Raw genomic sequence first — 17,443 nt, 5'->3', positions numbered from 1 at the left:
TGTGCCTTCACAGGAAAGGCACAGGCTAGTGGAAGGTTTTCGCTGTGGGTACAAGACCAGTCGAGAATGTCTGTGTGGGGGAAGAGGGGGAAGTTCACGGCTCTGTTACGCCAAGAGGCAGACAATACAGCATCTGGATGGTGGCTCCAGTTCCCAACACATTTACTTAATGGATGGCAGCTGTCCTTGTGGGGAGTGGCTCATGTACGTGTCCTGTGCAGTCTCCCAGAGTGATGACTGGTGTTTGTGTATACTCATTTATTACAGACCACTTTTGTGCTGTTGTTATTTGCACGGCCTTCTTTTGATGTGGAAACAATTCCAAATAAGGGCAAGAGCCATGAGCCCAACAGTAACTAACCAGCAGGCATGGGGTTGGAAAGACAGCTCACAAGGGGGCCCCAGGCCCGGACCAAACTCAAGAGAGGCCAAGTCAGGTAGTCAGGGGGGGTGGAGGCACCTGGGTTCCCAACTGTCTAGGTAAGGGAGCTGGGTGGGACTCAAGAGTTCTCTCTCTCTCTCTCTGTCTCTCTCTCTCTCTCTCTGTGTTGGTCATGGGGCTTGAACTTTGGGTCTGGGCACTGTCCCTCAGCTCTTCAGCTCAAGGTGAGCACTCTTCCACTTGAGCCACAGCGCCACTTCTGGCTTTCTGGTGGTTTATTGGAGATAAGAGTCTCACAGACTTTCCTGCCCGGGCTGGCTTTGAACCATGGTCCTCAGATCTCAGCCCCCTGAGTAGCTAGGATTACAGGTATGAGCACTCTTTCTCTTTTTGTAAGCAGAAGGCAATCAAGTAGATTCTTCTTTTAGGGAAAAATGTTCTCTTTTCACATGAATGAAAACAAAACAAAAAGCAAGGGGGGGCAGTCTGAGGGGAGGGCACGTGAAGACCTTTGTTTCTGGTTCCTAAAACCCTCTAGTGCTCCTAAGATAAGCTGGGCCCAGAGCTCACGTACAAAGGAGCTTCAATAGCTCCTGGAGTCTGTGGGGCTGGCAGAAGGGTGGGGGTGGGGGTGGGGTTCCACATGCTGGCAGTATCAGGAGTATGTATCTCTTGACATCATTCTTGCCTTTCACGAGCTTCTTTATATGGATAGTGATGGAAATCAATTTGGTACAGCAGTTAGAATCTAGTCATTGGCAAGTGTGACATAACTGCTCAGCTCCAGGATATCCGTGTTTGTCACTGCTTAAGCAGATGACAGGATATTTGGACAGCTACCTAAAATGCAGGGGGTGAGGGGAGCACAGAGGTTTTCACTATCCTTTGTGGAGGCCCGTGACGACCCTGTGAAGTTCACTGCTCACCATGAAAAGAATCAGGGAGGGGGTGAAGGCTGGAGCAGTCAGAGCATGGGGCCCTCTGAGAGATGATTCTAGGTGGCAGCCGCCAGTCTCGGCCCAGCTGTAGGGACATACAGTTAGCTATATCCTGTCCTCTTCAACTTGGAGGAAGAGTCAGTTTGGAAGGCCATTTCACACTCTTGGCCATTTCACACTCTGGAAGCTGAGAACACAGGCTGTGGAGAGATCTACCTCACAAGGTTGTGGGACGGGAAGGATCTGTCTGACACCTGCTCCTCATCTTGTGCTGCTAGGCCTGGGTTCTGGCTACAGGGATGCAGGGCCAGCGAACCCTCCCTCCCCTGCGGAACACCAAGAGTGCTGGTTACCTGTACACAGTGTTCTCCCGGTGCAGGTCTTCTAAGCCACAGAGGATCTCGGCGGCATAAAACAAGGCTCGCTCCTCCTCGAAACCGGGGTTCCCCATGTTGTAGATGTGGAACTTCAGGTCTCCACCATTCATGATGGTTAGGACGAGGCACAGTGCGTCCTTGGTCTCGTAGGCATAGGCCAGGTTGACCTGGGTGTGTAAGAGCAGCACCATGGTGAGGTGAGGACCACCACCCCTACTTCTGCTCCCCTCTCCTCAGAACCCTTGAGGCTGGGGCTAGAGGACAGATGGGAGACAGCAGCTTCACTCTGCTCCCCTGAGCCCAGGCTGCATCTCAGGGACCCTGAGGTAAAGGACTCACACCCAGCTCCTTCTAACAAGTTGCTTAGGGTGAGGGGCAAAGTGGGCAGGGGCAGGGGGCTCTGATCTTCCCAGAGTCCTACCACGTGCTATCTGCTTTCCAGGTGAACATGTGGGGATCAGCTGGTTACTTCCAAATGTTGCCTCATTTGTTTCTTGGTCACAAAAGCAAAATGTGGCTGTCCTTTGGGCTGTGGGCTCCTTATCACAAGGTGTATGGGCTGGGAGGTTGGGCTTTGGGAGAGTGGTTCATGGCCTGGCCAAGACTTTCATTGGCATACAGGACACAAAGGGGGCCACAACAGAAGTGGACAATTGGCCACTTGCTGGTGGATTCCAGACACTTGAGGAGGCATGTGCGCCACTCAAGTGACATGACACTTGAGGCTATGGGGTGACAGGAGAGACAGGTGGTACTGGGCGGAGGCAAATCCCACTGAGAGGCATTCCTTCTCCATTTGAAGGAGATGACACAAATGAAATCTGGCTACTCCAGACCAGGCTGGGGACAGGCCGAGCACTAAAGCTGGGTGGAAACATTAGGGACATTGGTGGCTGTTTCTGAGGAAAGGAGACAAACTGATAGCTGAGGGTGAGTGAGCTCACGAGGGCTGTTTCTTCTGCCTACTGTTCTCTTCCTGCCACATCTACCCAGGTCATCTCAAGGGAGGACTCTGGGAGGATGCTTCCATTGGGCAAGTGTCCTCCAAAGGGGCTCGTGTTAAGGGACTGGTCCTCAGGGTGGTGCTACTGAGGGGTGGTGGGACCTGCAGAAGAGGAAACTAGTGGGAGGCCCTTCAGCTAGAGGGAGTATACTCTTGAAGGGGATGAGACGTGACTCCTTCTTGTCTCTCTTCTACTTCTTGACTCATAACTGTAACTATTTTGTTTTGATGTGGTGGGAGTTTAACTGGGGCAAGCGTGATGGATAGCTGTCAGATGAAATATGCTCACACCCTTTGCTACAACAGTCCCTCTACTACACATATATCCTCAGAGTGCATTCACAGAAACACAACAAGGAAATGTCCAAAGTAGTCACTGCAACATGGCTTGTATAGCTTAAAAATGAGATGGATTTTCCATCCACAGAGATTGGCTATACAAATAATGGCTCACCTCTTCAGAGCAATGATAAACAGCTTTCAAAAATGGGGTATGAGAGCTGAGGTGTGGCTCAAGTGAAAGACTTTTAGAACATTTTTAAGCTGGAAGTAGAGCTGAGGCTTAAATGGTGGAGCACTAGCCGAGTACAAAAGAAGCTCAGGGACAACGTCCAGGCTCTAAGTTCAAACACCAGGACTGACACACACACACACACACACACACACACACACACACACACACACACACACACACACACACACACACACACACACACACACACACACACACACACACACACACACACACACACACACGTACATCTAAAAGATCATAATTTTAGGGAAAAAAATCCCGTAGCATAATATGTACAGGACAATTCTGCTGACTAAAAATAATAAAGCCTATGCATGAATAAAAATGTTTGGATGATTACTCAAAGGAGGCATTATTTTTTATTGCATACTCTTCTGGGCTGCTTTGATTTTATCTTGTATATGTATAGTTTTTAGTAACATGGGACAGAGACACTTAGAGATGAACAAATACCCTCCACACTTCCTAGTCTTCCTTTTAGCTATCTTGTTCCCTGAGGTCACTAGTTGTGGCCAATGGATATGGGTGGAAGCGTAGAATGTCAGTTCAGCCCAGGCAGTGCAAATTCCCTGTCTGTGGAGACCCTCAACATTCTCACTTCAGGCTTTGCTTGCAGCAAATATTAGATAGAAGAGGGTGTTCCAATCTGATTGGACTTGATGTGTTCCACCATGATCATCTCCATCAGGATGAAAGTGGCCTAGAGGGGCTATGGAAACCAGAGCTCCTTGGCTGCTAAGGTGAACTAGTTCTGTTCACTGTGGAGTTTACAAGGTGGTCCTGGAGAACAGATATAAGAGGCTCACACATGTAGTAGTCAACTCTAGTGCTGTGATAAAGTCCACTCAACCAGAGTGGAGCTAGAGCTGCCATATGACCGAGGAAGGTCTGGCTGCCTTCCTGACACTGCTCCTCACTGGCATTGCCCTTCCTGGGGGAACTGCCACATGACAGGACCATTCCTCGTAAGGGAGGGAAGGACCAGTCACCAGAAGCCCTGGCCTGTCACCAGGCCCCAGAAACTCACCACAAATTGACTGTTGACCTTCTCAAGAATCTGTTTCTCGTTGAGTGCCATGGACTCCCCTTTCCGCTTCTTGATCCTCTTCTTCTCCAAGCGCTTGCAGGCATACATTTTACCTGTGGCCCGCACCTGGCAGGCACAGACCTGATGTGTAAGAAAGATACAAGGTCAAGGGTGCAGTGTTGGTGTGCCCCAAGCCCCTTCAAGGCCCCCAAGGATGTCAGATCTCAGGACGGACCTGATCTGACCTGGTCAGACCTGCATGGGCCTGGCCTGTAGGTGCTACTGGATCCACAATGCCTGCCATGTACCCACTGCTGGGCCCTTGTGGGTTAGCTTCAGTGCCACCTTGCTGTCCCTCCTTCTGCCCAAAGGCATAGACTCAACCATTCACACAATACTAGATGACTGGCAGAGGCTTCAAGTGAGATCTCCCTTTTGGGGCAAGTGAATTTTCTCCTGACCAGACAGAAGAGGTTTGTTTTTGGGGGTGGTAGTGAAGTGAGAACTGCAAGAACCCTAACTTTATGATGCAGAGGAATGAGATCAGGGCATTTGGGCTATGGTCCTTGTTTTGTCCTTACTGGCTGTGTGATCTTGGCTGGGTCATCTAACGCTTCTGATCCTGTTTTTCCCACCTCTAAAATGGGAGCAACAAGGCCAACCTCATGAACTGAGAAGATGAGTATTCAATAAGATCTCTATTTCCATGTAGCATGGAATACTAGCAGCATCACCTAGACCCACAGGTGAGTCATTCAGCCCCCTCATGCCCATACTTCCCCTTCCTCCAACATAACCCGGACAGCCCATCTCTTCCCTGGAGGGAAGACACCCTCCTTTATGCTGTGTACATGCCGCAGTATCCCAAGTCTTGCCTCTTACACACTTTTGCTGCTGCTGGGGAGCCTGCACAGAACCAGGGGGTGCCCTTGGATGCCAGGCTTGGGAGACACTCAGGAGGGACAGAAGAGAGGAGCTGGGAACTCTCCAGTAGAGAGTCTGGAAGTCCACTCACCTCTCCAAAGCCCCCCTTCCCGAGCACACGATACTGCCGGAATGTGTTTTTGGTCACTGGTTGCCTGGGAAAAAAGCAAGAATCCAACATTGGTCTCTTGGAACTATGATTCAGGATCTAGAAGACAGAGGAGGGTGCCACCAAAGGCGGCGGTAGACAAGATTCCAGACAGACCTTCCAGGTCTTCCTCCGAGGCTAGCATGCAACTCTCATGTCACCAGCCTGGGGCCATGGGGTTGAGCTGCCCTGGAGGGGCAGGAGGCTATGCCCTTGCACAGGGAGAGGGACGGGGTGTCCATGCAGAGACCAGAGCTGTCTCCACACCTGCAGGGCCTGCCCTGGGTTCTTATGACCCAGAGAAGACTGCCTGGCTAGGGACAAAGAATGCCAGCTGCAGGTCTGTTCCAGGTATCCTTGCCCATCAGTTCCCAACCTTCCCACCACAGGGGACCTCTTTATTTCCCCCAGAATACTAGAAGACCTTGAATGTCCAAAGTAGCATTTATGAAGTAATCATCACGTGGGGTCTTCCGACTCCCCATTTTAATTAGTCCAAACCATTTATTATGTCTAATCAGATAGGGCTTCTGATCATGAGGCAGGGTCAGGACTTCTGGGAGTAACAAATAACCAGTTGTCTAAGACTGCCATGGAGTCCACAGTGTTGTTTTTTTTTTTTGCGGGGGGGGGGGGGGGAGGAGGTCCGGTCATGGGGCCTGAACTCTGGGCCTGGGCGCTGTCCCTCAGCTCTTCAGCTAAAGGCTCTACCACTTGAGCCACAGCGCCACTTTTGGCTTTTTTCTTTTTTCTTATGTGGTGCTGAGGAATCGAACCCAGAGCCTCAGGCATGCAAGGCAAGTGCTCTACCACTGAGCCACCTTCCCAGCCCCAGCAGCGTTTGTTTTTGATCTCTGGTCTGGTTGGCTATAAATGGTCAGCTAAATATAATAAGCTCTTGGAGACCCAGGATTATTTGCAAGCACCCTATCACCTCACAGGAATTGGAAGAGACTAAATTGGGTCCAAACTTGGTTATCTTGAGAAGGGCCAGTAAGCCTGTGATCACCCAGAACACAGGACACATCTCTAGGCAGAGGCCTAGAGATCCTTCTTGCTGTTGGGGCCTGAGGAGTGTGGCTCTCACTGCAAATCACATCATCAGCTCCACAGCTGCTGGCCAGGGGACAGCCCTGGGGGCTGAGAGCCAGGGCCCTCTGGGCATCCTGTCTTCAGTTCACATGCTGTGACTTGCTGGTGTTACAGGTAGGAAGTGGCCTGATCCCTGGGGACACACACAGCCGCCCCTCTGCAGGACTGCCCAGGGCTCCGCTCCTTCTTTATGCACGAGAACAGCCCAGGCGGCCTAGACAAATCTGCCATGTGCCAGTGTCTACCACGTGGCCCAGGAGCCTTTTCTACAGCTCCTCTTGAAACCACATGAAGGAGGCCCAGGCCTCACAGTTTACGATACACAGAGAACAAACAGTTGGTTGATGCTGCCGCAGAAACCCTCTGCTAGGGGAAATGAGCGTAATGCAATTTCCCAGGAATTTCTTGGTTAACCTTGGAAGGGAAAAAAAAAATCCCTTTAATATTTCAACAGTACAGCACTAACAGGCTGTGATCTTGTTGGGGGGTGGGAGAGGAGAGGAGAGGAGAAGGGGAAAAAATGGAGAAGGCAGGGTGCTGTCAGTCATTTAGGGCATTACTAGGCCAGGATCCTGCCCTCCAGGATACAGAACCGTAATGCCTTCTAAAGAGTGAACTCCTAACTTCTCTGCAATTGGTGTACAGATGAAATATGTTCACTTTGTGCACTCGGAACAGGTACGTGAAACAAAAGCCAGTTGCAGTGAGTAAGATTGGAATTGAAGTGCTGGGTGGACTAAGGGCCAGAACTTCAGTGAGACACTGGGGCTCAGGCTTCAGGCCGTGTGGCCCGGGGACTACCATCAACCTTCATATCTTCAGTAAGATGGAGCTGGTGAGAACGAATGTGCATCCCGTGCATCCATCCCAAGGCACCTTTAAGCTGTTGTTGTGTCAGATGTGATTATTTGAACTCCTTGGCATAAAGGACATGGCCCTTTGGAGGTCTCTATGGTAACACAGTTCTGCTACAAGCCCCTGATTCATGTCATCCTCGCACTGGCTTCAGGCCCTTCTGTCCCCATTCTGCAGATGAGAAAAAAATGCTTAGGCTTCGAGAGGTGGAGTGAGTTGTCTGCTAAGCTCCAGTCCAGTAACTGGTGGGGCTGACAGCCAGTTGCAAAACCCCAGTTCTGAGTTCTTTCCATGCCAACCTGGCAAGAAGGGGTAGATTAGGGTCATGTGTTATATAGCTCAGAGCTCCAGAATGTGCCAGCCCATGCTGTGACCCTTAGCCCATGAGACAGTGAGCACTGCTGTCCCCGTTTTATCAATGAAGACAGTGAGGTGTGGCAGGGGGCCAGCTCTGCCAGGCCTCTCCTCACAGGATGTCTGGGCCCACCCTTGGCTTCTCCACCTGAAGCCAGGCTACCCTTGCAGGGCGGCCCATGGTGCATACTGTCTGGTCACTCTATCTCCCCCCACTCATCAGAGTGGAGACAAATGGTCTGTCCAGCAGCTGCAAGCAAGCTGCTTTCCTGCTGGGCTTCCTGAAGTGGGCAGCACAGGGCTGTACTTGGGGCTCTTGGCCTGCAGCTCCTGCACTTCTTCAGGGAACCAGACGCACGGTGAGCGGGCACACAGGCTCCAGGAGCACCATGGTGCTCCCTGTTCTCTAAAGCAAGGAGCATCCTGACAGCTGTGAGTACCAGGACTCTGGGGATGGTGGGAGTTTCTGGGCCGGGACCCCCATTAGGCTGTACCACTTGCTTGCTGAGGGACAAGGCAAGTCATGTCCCCACCCTGTCTCTGCTTCCTCATTCCTCACAGAGAGGCCACATCTGTCTAAGTGACAGCCCTGCTGTGAGAGCACTTTGAAGAGCACAGGGCAGCAATAAGCCATTCCCGGATAGCCAATCTCACTAATTATTAGAGAGATGAAAAAAATCAGCAGTAAGGAAACCCCACTACTCACTCAAGGGGAGGAAAACATCAGAACACTGTTGGTGAAGGTGGAGAAGCAGAGGCTCAAGCGCTGCTGGGGATGGAAATTGGGGTCCATTTTACAGGGTGATTTAATACTCCCTCGCAGTTTCCAAGCAGGTGCCTGCAACTCAGAACTTCTTCTGCTAGGAATTTCTATAGATGTACTTGCAAATGCACATAAAGACTTAGTGCAAAACTAACTATTATTTTGGAGAGGTTGCACGAAAAATTGAGACTAGGGACTGACGTAACTCAGTGATAGATTGATTATGTGCTCAGCAGGTGTAAACCTTGGGTTTAATCCTCAACATGGGGAAAAAAAGTGAGAAAAGCCTTGTTATCTGTCAGCAGAACATTGGATATGCAGCTACATTTAAAGATTATGGTAGCTTTAGTTTACTAGCACGAAAGGAATTCCCAGATAGTGAGCCAAAGAAGCAAGAATAAGATGCTGTATGTGTATATGTGTGTGTGCATGTATATTAGGTGACTTTGTATGTCCTTTAATAAACAGAACATTTCTAGACTACCCACGAACTTAATTAGCAGAGGGAAGATGGTTATTTTCTTGCAGCTGTGGGCCTGTGACAAGTAACTGTCTCTTATATGAATTCTCAGATGAGCTCTGTGCTCACCCCTTAACATTCATACTCTCAGACAAGGGTGTGTACTGCTTACCGTTCCAGCCACTTCCACTGCAGAAATCGGTCAAAATACATGCTGTCCAGGTATTCGTGGAATGGTTCTCCCTTCAGGTAGTCATGGACAGACCTAGCTCAGGGGGACAGAAGGATGAGCATGTCACAATCCCCACTTCGAAGCATCTAGATAGAGCTGTACTAGCAGGTTACAGTCTCTGAAAAGGCACACCAAGGGGCTCTGCAACAAGTGCTGAGCGTCTGCTACTGAAACTGGTCACGCCTGAAAACATATTGCTTGCCATGCATTGGGCATTGCTCTAGGCCCTGGGGTAGGGCAGTGAGTGCAACGATGACATTGTAATGGTGAATGCATTAGCAACTAACTCACAGTGTGAAATCTATGACTGCAGGGATGGTCATCACACCTTTGGGGTCAATGAGGTCTCTGAAGACAGGGCTGTGAGATGAAGCGGGCAAGGCTGAAGTGAGGGAATGGCTTCAGAGGTGGGGTGAGTGTAGTGCAGGATACCACCCCTGGGTACCTAGGAATTGGTGCCCCTGGGATCTGGTCCAGGCCCAGCAAAGCCACTAGGAGATTTTTGTGTGCGCAGCAGAATTTACTGTCAATTTGCTACTGGCCAGGCCAGGTTCTGAGACCCCTGAGACCCCTGTGAATCTTTGGCTACACTAAACAATCTAGTACTTGGCTCATGGGAAAGAGAAGACATTGTGCCAGAGGCTGTGTCTTGATAAACCTGAAAGCAGGCCATTATGTGTGTATACTTGGAGTCGTGTGGCCCTTCTCTCAGGATCATGGTCACCAACCAGATCCTACCCACTGGGCTCACACAGGGTTGGGCCCTGGCTGGTCCTGCCTAAACATCAGCTCTCGTTGTTGTCCCCCAGCTCTTTGATGACTGGTTTTGTCACATATGTTGCCGCAGCCTGGGGAGGAGGGAAGGGCCTTCCAGGTGGGCCAGGTTGGCAGAGAACTTACTGTGCACAGGGGGAGAAGAGTTCTTTGCAGGGTCTTTGCAGGAGCTTTGCCTCTGTCTGGGAGATTAGGTCTTGACCAACTTGGGTGATGAAAACTGGGGACTGGAAGGCAGAAAGGAATGGAAGCAGTCAGTGAAGAATGAGAAACTGAGAGGCTGGGGCTGCCCCAGCCAAGTAACCAATCAGACCCAAGGTGACAGCTATGGCCCACAGCCATGGCCATCTACCTCCTGTTCCCACACTAGGCTGTGTGTGGACAGTGTGTGGTGGTGCGGGGAGGTTGCTAAGCCAGAAGACTATGCATGAGCCATGAGATAGAGTGAGATTTCTTGCCCTACCAAGGCCCCCCTGAGCCTCATTTCTCATTTGCACAATGATGGCGCCTGTGGTCGGGGCCCCTATTCGGAACTGACAAGGTGTGCAAAGGCTCACAGTTCATCCACAGGCCCTCACTCAGCCTGCAGTCCCCTGGCCACCCGGGTCCCTTTCCTCCAAAGGTGAAGGTGAGTACCTAGGCAGGCCTGAGGTTGAGGAATGGGAGTGTTCAGCATGGGGAAGAGTGGGAGGAGTGGAGTGCTCACTAGGGAGGGAGGATGGAGTTTGTGGCTGTCCTGGTTCGGCTCTGAAGTTGGCAGACCTGGCTTGAGTCCCAACTCTGCTACAAAGGCTGTGGGGCCTTTGTCTTTACTGCTCGGCCTCTGTTCTCACCAGGATACTAAGGAGTATGTTTCTTTCAGAAAACAAACAAACAAACAATGAGAGCTTCAGTACAACATCGGGTCCAGATGTGGGCACAGAGTAGCAAGCCTGAGACCAGGGCCACCGCTGTCATCTCACTCCTGTAGGTTAGGCTGTGGCCAGAGTATTTGAGGTTTGAAAGGATGCCCCGAGTCTCTGTGTCCCATGCAGGAGCCGCAGCCACCTGTGGGAGGCGCCCCTCCCCGGGTGGCCTCGTCAACCATCCCCTCCTTGCCATTCAGCCTCGCCAGCTGCTCCCAGGGTCTGACTCACTAGCTGGCCTTCGGGGTGGGTTTTTAATAAATTGCAGGGAAATTTGAGAAAATTGCCAGGAGTGGGCTCAGAGAGACGGGCATAAACATGTCTTTCTCCCCAAAGGATGCTGAAACCAGAAAGGCCTGCTTGCTCTCCCACCATGGGGCTGAGGGCTGGGCTAAGTCTGCTGGGTGGTGCCTGCAAGGGGTTTCGTGCCAGGGGTGGCGGGGGAGGCTACGGCAGTTGGCAGGTCCTTGCTGAATGAAATCAGGCTCATTTTCTATTCCCCAGGGCTCTGAATGCCCGAATTCCTTTTCCAGCCCCACCCTCTCTGTGGGCTTATTGTGCCCTTGAGTTTCTCTCCTGAGTGGAGCCTGAGAAGCTCCAGCCTGGTGGGGGTAGCAACAGAAAAGTTGCCATACCGTTTATACCAAGCACTGGACTACAACATCTGTCCCATCAGTTTGCCATGGCTGTCCTGAGCAGTGGCAGCCCCTTCCTGCCAATGTCCACCCTGCCCTGGATCGTTCTTGCCTTCCAATGCGAACAACTTGGGCTTCTCAACCAACAGCTGCCTTCCTGCAGAGAAGATGCCCTGGCCTGGGCACTAGATGGGAGCGACTCCAGAGACACCCCAAGGTTCCTTTGAGATGTGCAAATTGAAGACTGGGGTTGTTTGCTTCTAAGATGTAGGGGAATGTGCGGGGGTTGTGGCAGGTTTTAGTGATCCCGGGCTGCCTTAAAGCAGTCAGACATGAAGACAAATCATGGCTGCGGGCAAATCCTCAAGAGAAAGTCTGGAAGGGAGGGTGCTGTGCCTGGCACCAAGCAAAACTCACAGCATATTTGTTAACCAGCAAGATGATAGAATGTGTTGTGCAGGATACAACCTTGAGCCCAGTGTGAGTCAGCAGAAGACCACACAGCGATGCTGAGTGTGTGGGCTCTGTGGGGATGGATGCAACCATTTCTTGGATCTGAGGAGGAAGGACAAGCGTTTCCCACCTGTTTGCACTGGGAGGCAGGGATCTGCCTTTGTGTTCACCCAAGAGGATCCAACCCACCCAGCACAGACCCAGCTGGGGGCTGGCAGGGGTGGGTAATGCCAGTGGGGTCCTTGACTTCAAGTACCTAGTCTCCAGCAAGACATAAGTAATACATAAGGAACTACCCTGACAGAAAAGTTCTCACAGCCTTTGGAGATGTGTGGTGATATATAAAATAGGTTAGCTAGAACTCAACAGTTTTTCATTTTCTTTTCCTTACCACCAAACTTCTCTTTCACTGCCAAAGGCAATTCATCAACAGATCGAACATTGACAAGTAAGATAAATAATTGATAACGATGATTTGCATATGTTGAAGACCAGCCCCTAGTCCATAATGCATGGAACTCCATCCATGAGTTATTTAATCCATAAGATGGCTCTAGAAGGTATTATTATGATGATAATTTTGCAGATGAGGAAACTAAAGTTCAGAAAGGTAAAGAAAGCTTCCCAAGGGGCTGGGAAGGTGGCTCAACGGTAAAGCGCTTGCCTTGCATGCATGAGGCCCTGGGTTCCATTCCTTAGCACCACATAAGCAGAAAAAAAAAGCCAGAAGTAGCGCTGTGGCTCAAGTGGTAGAGCGCTAGCCTTGAGCTGAAGAGCTGAGGGACAGCGTCCAGGCCGAGAGTTCAGGCCCACGATCAGACCCTCCCCCCAAAAAAAAGAAAGCTTCCCAAGATCACCCAGCTAGGAAATGGCAGAGAGGGGATGTGAACCCTGGGTGACTGAGTCTCAAGTGAGACTGACTGAAGTTGGTAAGCTGTCTGGACCCATGGTCCCCTTCTATTCCTCCACCTTAGCTGCTGTGCTTGTGCAGCCAGTGTGAAGACCGGCAGAGGCAGGTGGTGCCGCTCACGTAGACAAGCCCTGGCTCACCAAGATCATTATGGGCTGGGGGCATTTGGGAAAGGATTCATGGAGGACAGAGTCGGGGCAAAGCAGACATTGGTCCAGACTTCTCAGCCTTCGCTGACCTACCACTGGACAGCCAACTTTGCTGTCCTTACTGTTCTTCCCAGAGTCTAGAGGTATCCCACTGCCCAGGCAGAGCACGGAGTTAGAGAGCTGGTAATAATGTCACTGGTTTAGTGACCACGGCTTTAAAATCAGCCTCCAGCTTGACATGAAGGATTAAGTGATTAGAACCAGATTCCCATAATAGTGACTCGAGGGAGTGCCAACTTTGCCAACAAGAGCTGTTGGTCAGAGTAAGATTGGAATGGAAACCTGAGTCTGCCAAGGGGCATGAGAAAAGACACAATGTTGGTCCCTGACTCTGGCCTGCAGTGCTGGGGCTTGCTGCTTCCTCTGCCAGACCCACTCTGCTCTTCCTGGGGCTAATGCCACTGGGTCTGGGGGACCAGCCAGTTCCTGAAGCCTATGTTAACCAAAACATGCCTTTCTGGCAGAAAGAGCTAAAGCGTCCATGGAGAAAAGCCCTTCATGCCACTCTGAAACAGAGCAGGCCCATGGGCGCGTACCCTATACTGTGTCCCTCTAATCTTCAACATGCCAGCCAGGCCAGAGCTCTCGTCTTCTGCTCAACAAGGAAAGGGAGTCCGTAACATCTAGGAGTGGCGCTGGTGATCAGTAACAATTCAGGGCCCTGGAGTCCACAGAACTTCTGCTAGAGGCAGGTCAGGATGGCGGTCTGGCTCATGGAAGAACCTGGGCAATCCTGAAGCTGCGTTTGTATGGCGCTGGATTGATGTGGAGGTGTGGTGGGTTTGGGGGGACTTGCTAGCTGAGAGGCCCCTCACGGGAAAGCTAATGCTCCCCCACCCCCAGCACTCTCGGCTGTGGCAATGCTTCACCCCTCTCAAGTCTTGACTATAGTGTCATAGAACTGGAATAAACCAGGGAATCTCAGGCACTGAGGACAATAGTGGTGGTAGGGAGGTGTGGATCGGGCCTGGGATGAAGCCACCAGATGGTGCTTTACTCAGTACTTAACCTAGGGAACAGAGGCAGATCACTCGCACTCCATGGCCTCTCTGACGCTTAAACACCCACCCTTATAGACAGAGGGATCCAATCTCAAGGGCAGGCTAGGCCAATCCCAGACCAGCCTTGGCCCATTCAGTCAAGGCCAGTGGAGGAGCAGACAGTCCAGGAGGTGGCACTATTGAGTCCCTATGCTTTGGGCTTCCCTTTGCAAGCCAAAGAGATACCCCACAGGGAGACTGGCCTAGAGATTTCACCGGGAGCACACTTGAAACAGACACCACAGTACTGCTCTCTCAGACTGGAGAGCTCAACTTTCACACTAACAGTTGAAGGGGAAATGAGTGCAAGTCGAGGAAGGCGCTGCATGGGGGAGACTAGATGTGAGAAACACAGGGATGGCCTAACGGTGTGCTATGGTAAAGGCTAACCTTGTCTCTAAGGCTACTGCATCATCAGCCCTGCAGATGACATTAAGAAGGGTGCTGCCATGGGTGGCCTCAATGGCTGCCGGAGGTGACGGAAGGATGCTGTGTCCTGAGTTGGTGAGAAATCCCAGACATGAGGCTCTCGTTCCTGCATTCATCTCTTATTTCAAGAGGTCAGAATGGAAGTGGGGTCAATTGTCCTGGCTGGTGTCCTTTGAGACAGCTAGAGCTGGAGTGAGATTGTAGGGCCAGAAATGGCTCCTCAAGTTAAACCCCTCCTACACCTCTTCCGTAGCAGCCAACCATTCTTGTCACCCTGGCAATACCCTTGAGGAGGAAAGAAGGAAAGATAGAGAGATCTCTAGGGAGGACTCCTAGGAGGTGCACCCCTTCTGCCCATCACAGCAGAGCATCCCACTGCTGGCCTGTGGAGCTGGGACAGACATCTTAGAGTGGGCCATGGGCCTGAGCTCTGGGCCAGCTCTGAGGGAAGGACACAGTTCATCCCAATTTCAGAGGTAAGGATGTACTGTCAGCTTGTTGGGTCTGGAAACTATCTCTCCATCCCTACCTTGCTACCATAGGTTCAAGAATTCTCCCCTCTTTTCTGGGCTGTTTGGAAGGCCCCTCCCAAGTCTTTACTTCTACTTACTCTGTGTTTGGAATCATGACCTCCAAAGAAGTCTTTCCACACCCCACAGCAATGATGGTTCGCATTGGCTTCTGTGCCAAGTCAAAAGCCTTCTTGGACCAGACCCCAAACAGCCTTCCTTGCTTCCTCTCTCTGCCTTCTGCTTCCAATGCTTTGGTGCTGTTCCTGGGTGACTCTGGTTATTTAGCTTGGGGGCCTCTGCTTGTTCCCTTTAGACAAGAGTCCTTCCTACCCATTGTGGTATGTTTGAATCCCACCCATCCTTCAGGATCTGTCTCCAATATAACCACATCCAAGATAATCCCAGGCAGGCCAGTTAGGACCCAATCCCAGCTCCCAGTTGAAGTCACACAGCTGGTTTGAAGACGAAGATGAGATTCAAACCCTGGCAATCCGGTTTGGAGCCTTAATCCTAAGCAGCATTGTGTCCTTTAAGAATCCTTTAAGAAGCCGGGTGCGGGTGGCTCACGCCTATAATCCTAGCTACTCAGGAGGCTGAGATCTGAGGATCTCGGTTCAAAGCCAGCCCAGGCAGGAAAGTTCGTGAGACTCTTATCTCCAATAAACTGCTAGAAAACCGGAAGTGGTGCTGTGGCTCAAGTGGTAAAGCGCTTACCTTGAGCTGAAGAGCACAAGGGCAGCGCCCAAGCCCAGAGTTCAAGCCCCATGACCGACAAAAAAAAAAAAAAAAAAAAGAATCCTTTAAGAAAAAAAACCCAGAAGTGGCACTGTGGCTCAGTGGTAGAGCACTTGCCTTGAGCTGAAGAGCTCAGGGACAGCGCCCAGGCTAGAGTTCAAGCCTCACAACCACAACAAAGAATCCTTTAAGATCCTTCCTGGATCATGTGCAGGAGACAACTTTGGCCTTGAAGAACAAGCCGTTTGGAGGCCCATTGGGGCTGGATGAGGAAGTGCAGCAGACCCTACATATGTTGACAAACACTCTTTGTACACAGTGCTGTTGCATGTAACATGTGCACACACATAAACAAGCTAATGTCCAACATATGTTTTGCTTCAACATACAGAAACCTCCCTGAGGAGCTAAGCGCTCATTAGCAGTGGTTCTGCTAGTGGACAAAAGGTCGGCCAGGAGTCTGTCTGCTCTATCTCTAGACGCAAGCACTTAGGCCTTAATGATGTGTATATTTTCGTATGTGGGCAGCTGACATTCCCCATGTAAACTATTTGCAGTTTCCCAATGTAGATAAACTGGGCTTTCAGGAAGGGCTGAACAGGAGGCAGGACAGTGGAAGAACAAGGGTTTCATAGGGTCCTCCTCCTTCCCAGCTGGACCAAGGTGGAGGCAGCCATTTCTTGGGGACTCTCACTTCTCTTCCAAGATGAGGATAGGGGAGGGCCCCTCTTACAACTGTACCCTAGCAACCCCTTGACCCTTCATCTGCGTCAGCCTGGCCGTAGGCGGAAGCAGGGATGGGAATCAGGCGTCCAGCAGGAGCCAGGGCTGGAGGCAGCTCTTGGTACCAGAGAGAGAGGCAAGCCTGACAGTCACTGGCTCTGGGCAGAGCCGGGCATGTGCTAAGCCCTTTGTATGGGTTCCCCCACAGATCTGTGCTTCTGTGCTGTAGGGAAGAATGCTGTGAGATGGAGTTGTTGTTCCAGGGTCAGGGACGTGGAAACTGGGCCCTTAAAGCAGGTGAGAAGCAGAAGGTTTCACGCCCATCTCAGAATGGAGTGCAGGCTCTGCGTGCAGTAAACACTTCCTAAGTGCATGCAGACAGCAGTTGGCAATGGTGGATTGAGATTCAAATCCCGGCCTCTCTGGATCCAAAAACCTATAATCTCTTCACTCCACTTTGCTGGAATGAACTGATGATGTTCTTAGCACACAACAGGTGCTCAATATTATTCCATGTATGTACAGTGTGGAAGATGGAAGATGGAGGTAAATGGCTTCTTAGTGCCTCTGAAGTACCTTCATGGGGTTGTCTGGTCTACCTACCTCTACCTTGGTGACAAGGTAGGTCAGGCATATCTTGGGTAGAAACTGTGTGCTGGGGAGAACCTGAAGCTGCCCTTGGGAGATGCTTCCTGGGTCCATGGGCTGCCCAGCCTGGGCACTGCCCAGCCTCTCGTGGTTTCATTTACCACCTGAGGACTCTCTTGGCTCCAGCTTTCTAATAACTTCTGCTTTGTTTGAGTAACTGGGACATAGTAAGCTGTCACTTCTGCCAGGAACCTAGAACCATAGTGAGGAATGTGTGGTGTGTGTAGGTGGTGTGTGTGTGTGTGTGTGTGTGTGTGTGTGTGTGTGTGTGTGTGTGTGTGTGTGTGTGTGTGTGTCTGTGTGTCTGTGTGTCTGTGTGTCTGTGTGTCTGTGTGTGCGTGCGTATGTGCAGAGTGGGGAAAATTTCTTCCAACTCCAAC

General features: G+C 51.1%; 1 protein-coding gene across 1 annotated transcript in view; it reads right to left on the bottom strand.

The window, feature by feature from the left end:
* Positions 1–17,443, bottom strand: part of Grk5 (G protein-coupled receptor kinase 5) — a 190,439-nt gene that overhangs the window by 17,079 nt on the left and 155,917 nt on the right. The window contains exons 5-9 of the mRNA XM_069988136.1: positions 9,991–10,091; positions 9,031–9,123; positions 5,278–5,341; positions 4,263–4,403; positions 1,674–1,864 (exon numbers count right to left, since the gene is read on the bottom strand). Coding sequence (XP_069844237.1) covers positions 1,674–1,864; positions 4,263–4,403; positions 5,278–5,341; positions 9,031–9,123; positions 9,991–10,091 — 590 coding nt within the window. The remainder of the gene's footprint in view (positions 1–1,673; positions 1,865–4,262; positions 4,404–5,277; positions 5,342–9,030; positions 9,124–9,990; positions 10,092–17,443) is intronic.

This window comes from Dipodomys merriami, unplaced genomic scaffold, assembly GCF_024711535.1.
Source record: "Dipodomys merriami isolate MVZ:Mamm:240054 unplaced genomic scaffold, mDipMer1.0.p SCAF_35, whole genome shotgun sequence".
Lineage (NCBI taxonomy): Eukaryota > Metazoa > Chordata > Mammalia > Rodentia > Heteromyidae > Dipodomys > Dipodomys merriami.
This window is presented reverse-complemented; position numbering and strand designations above follow the sequence as displayed.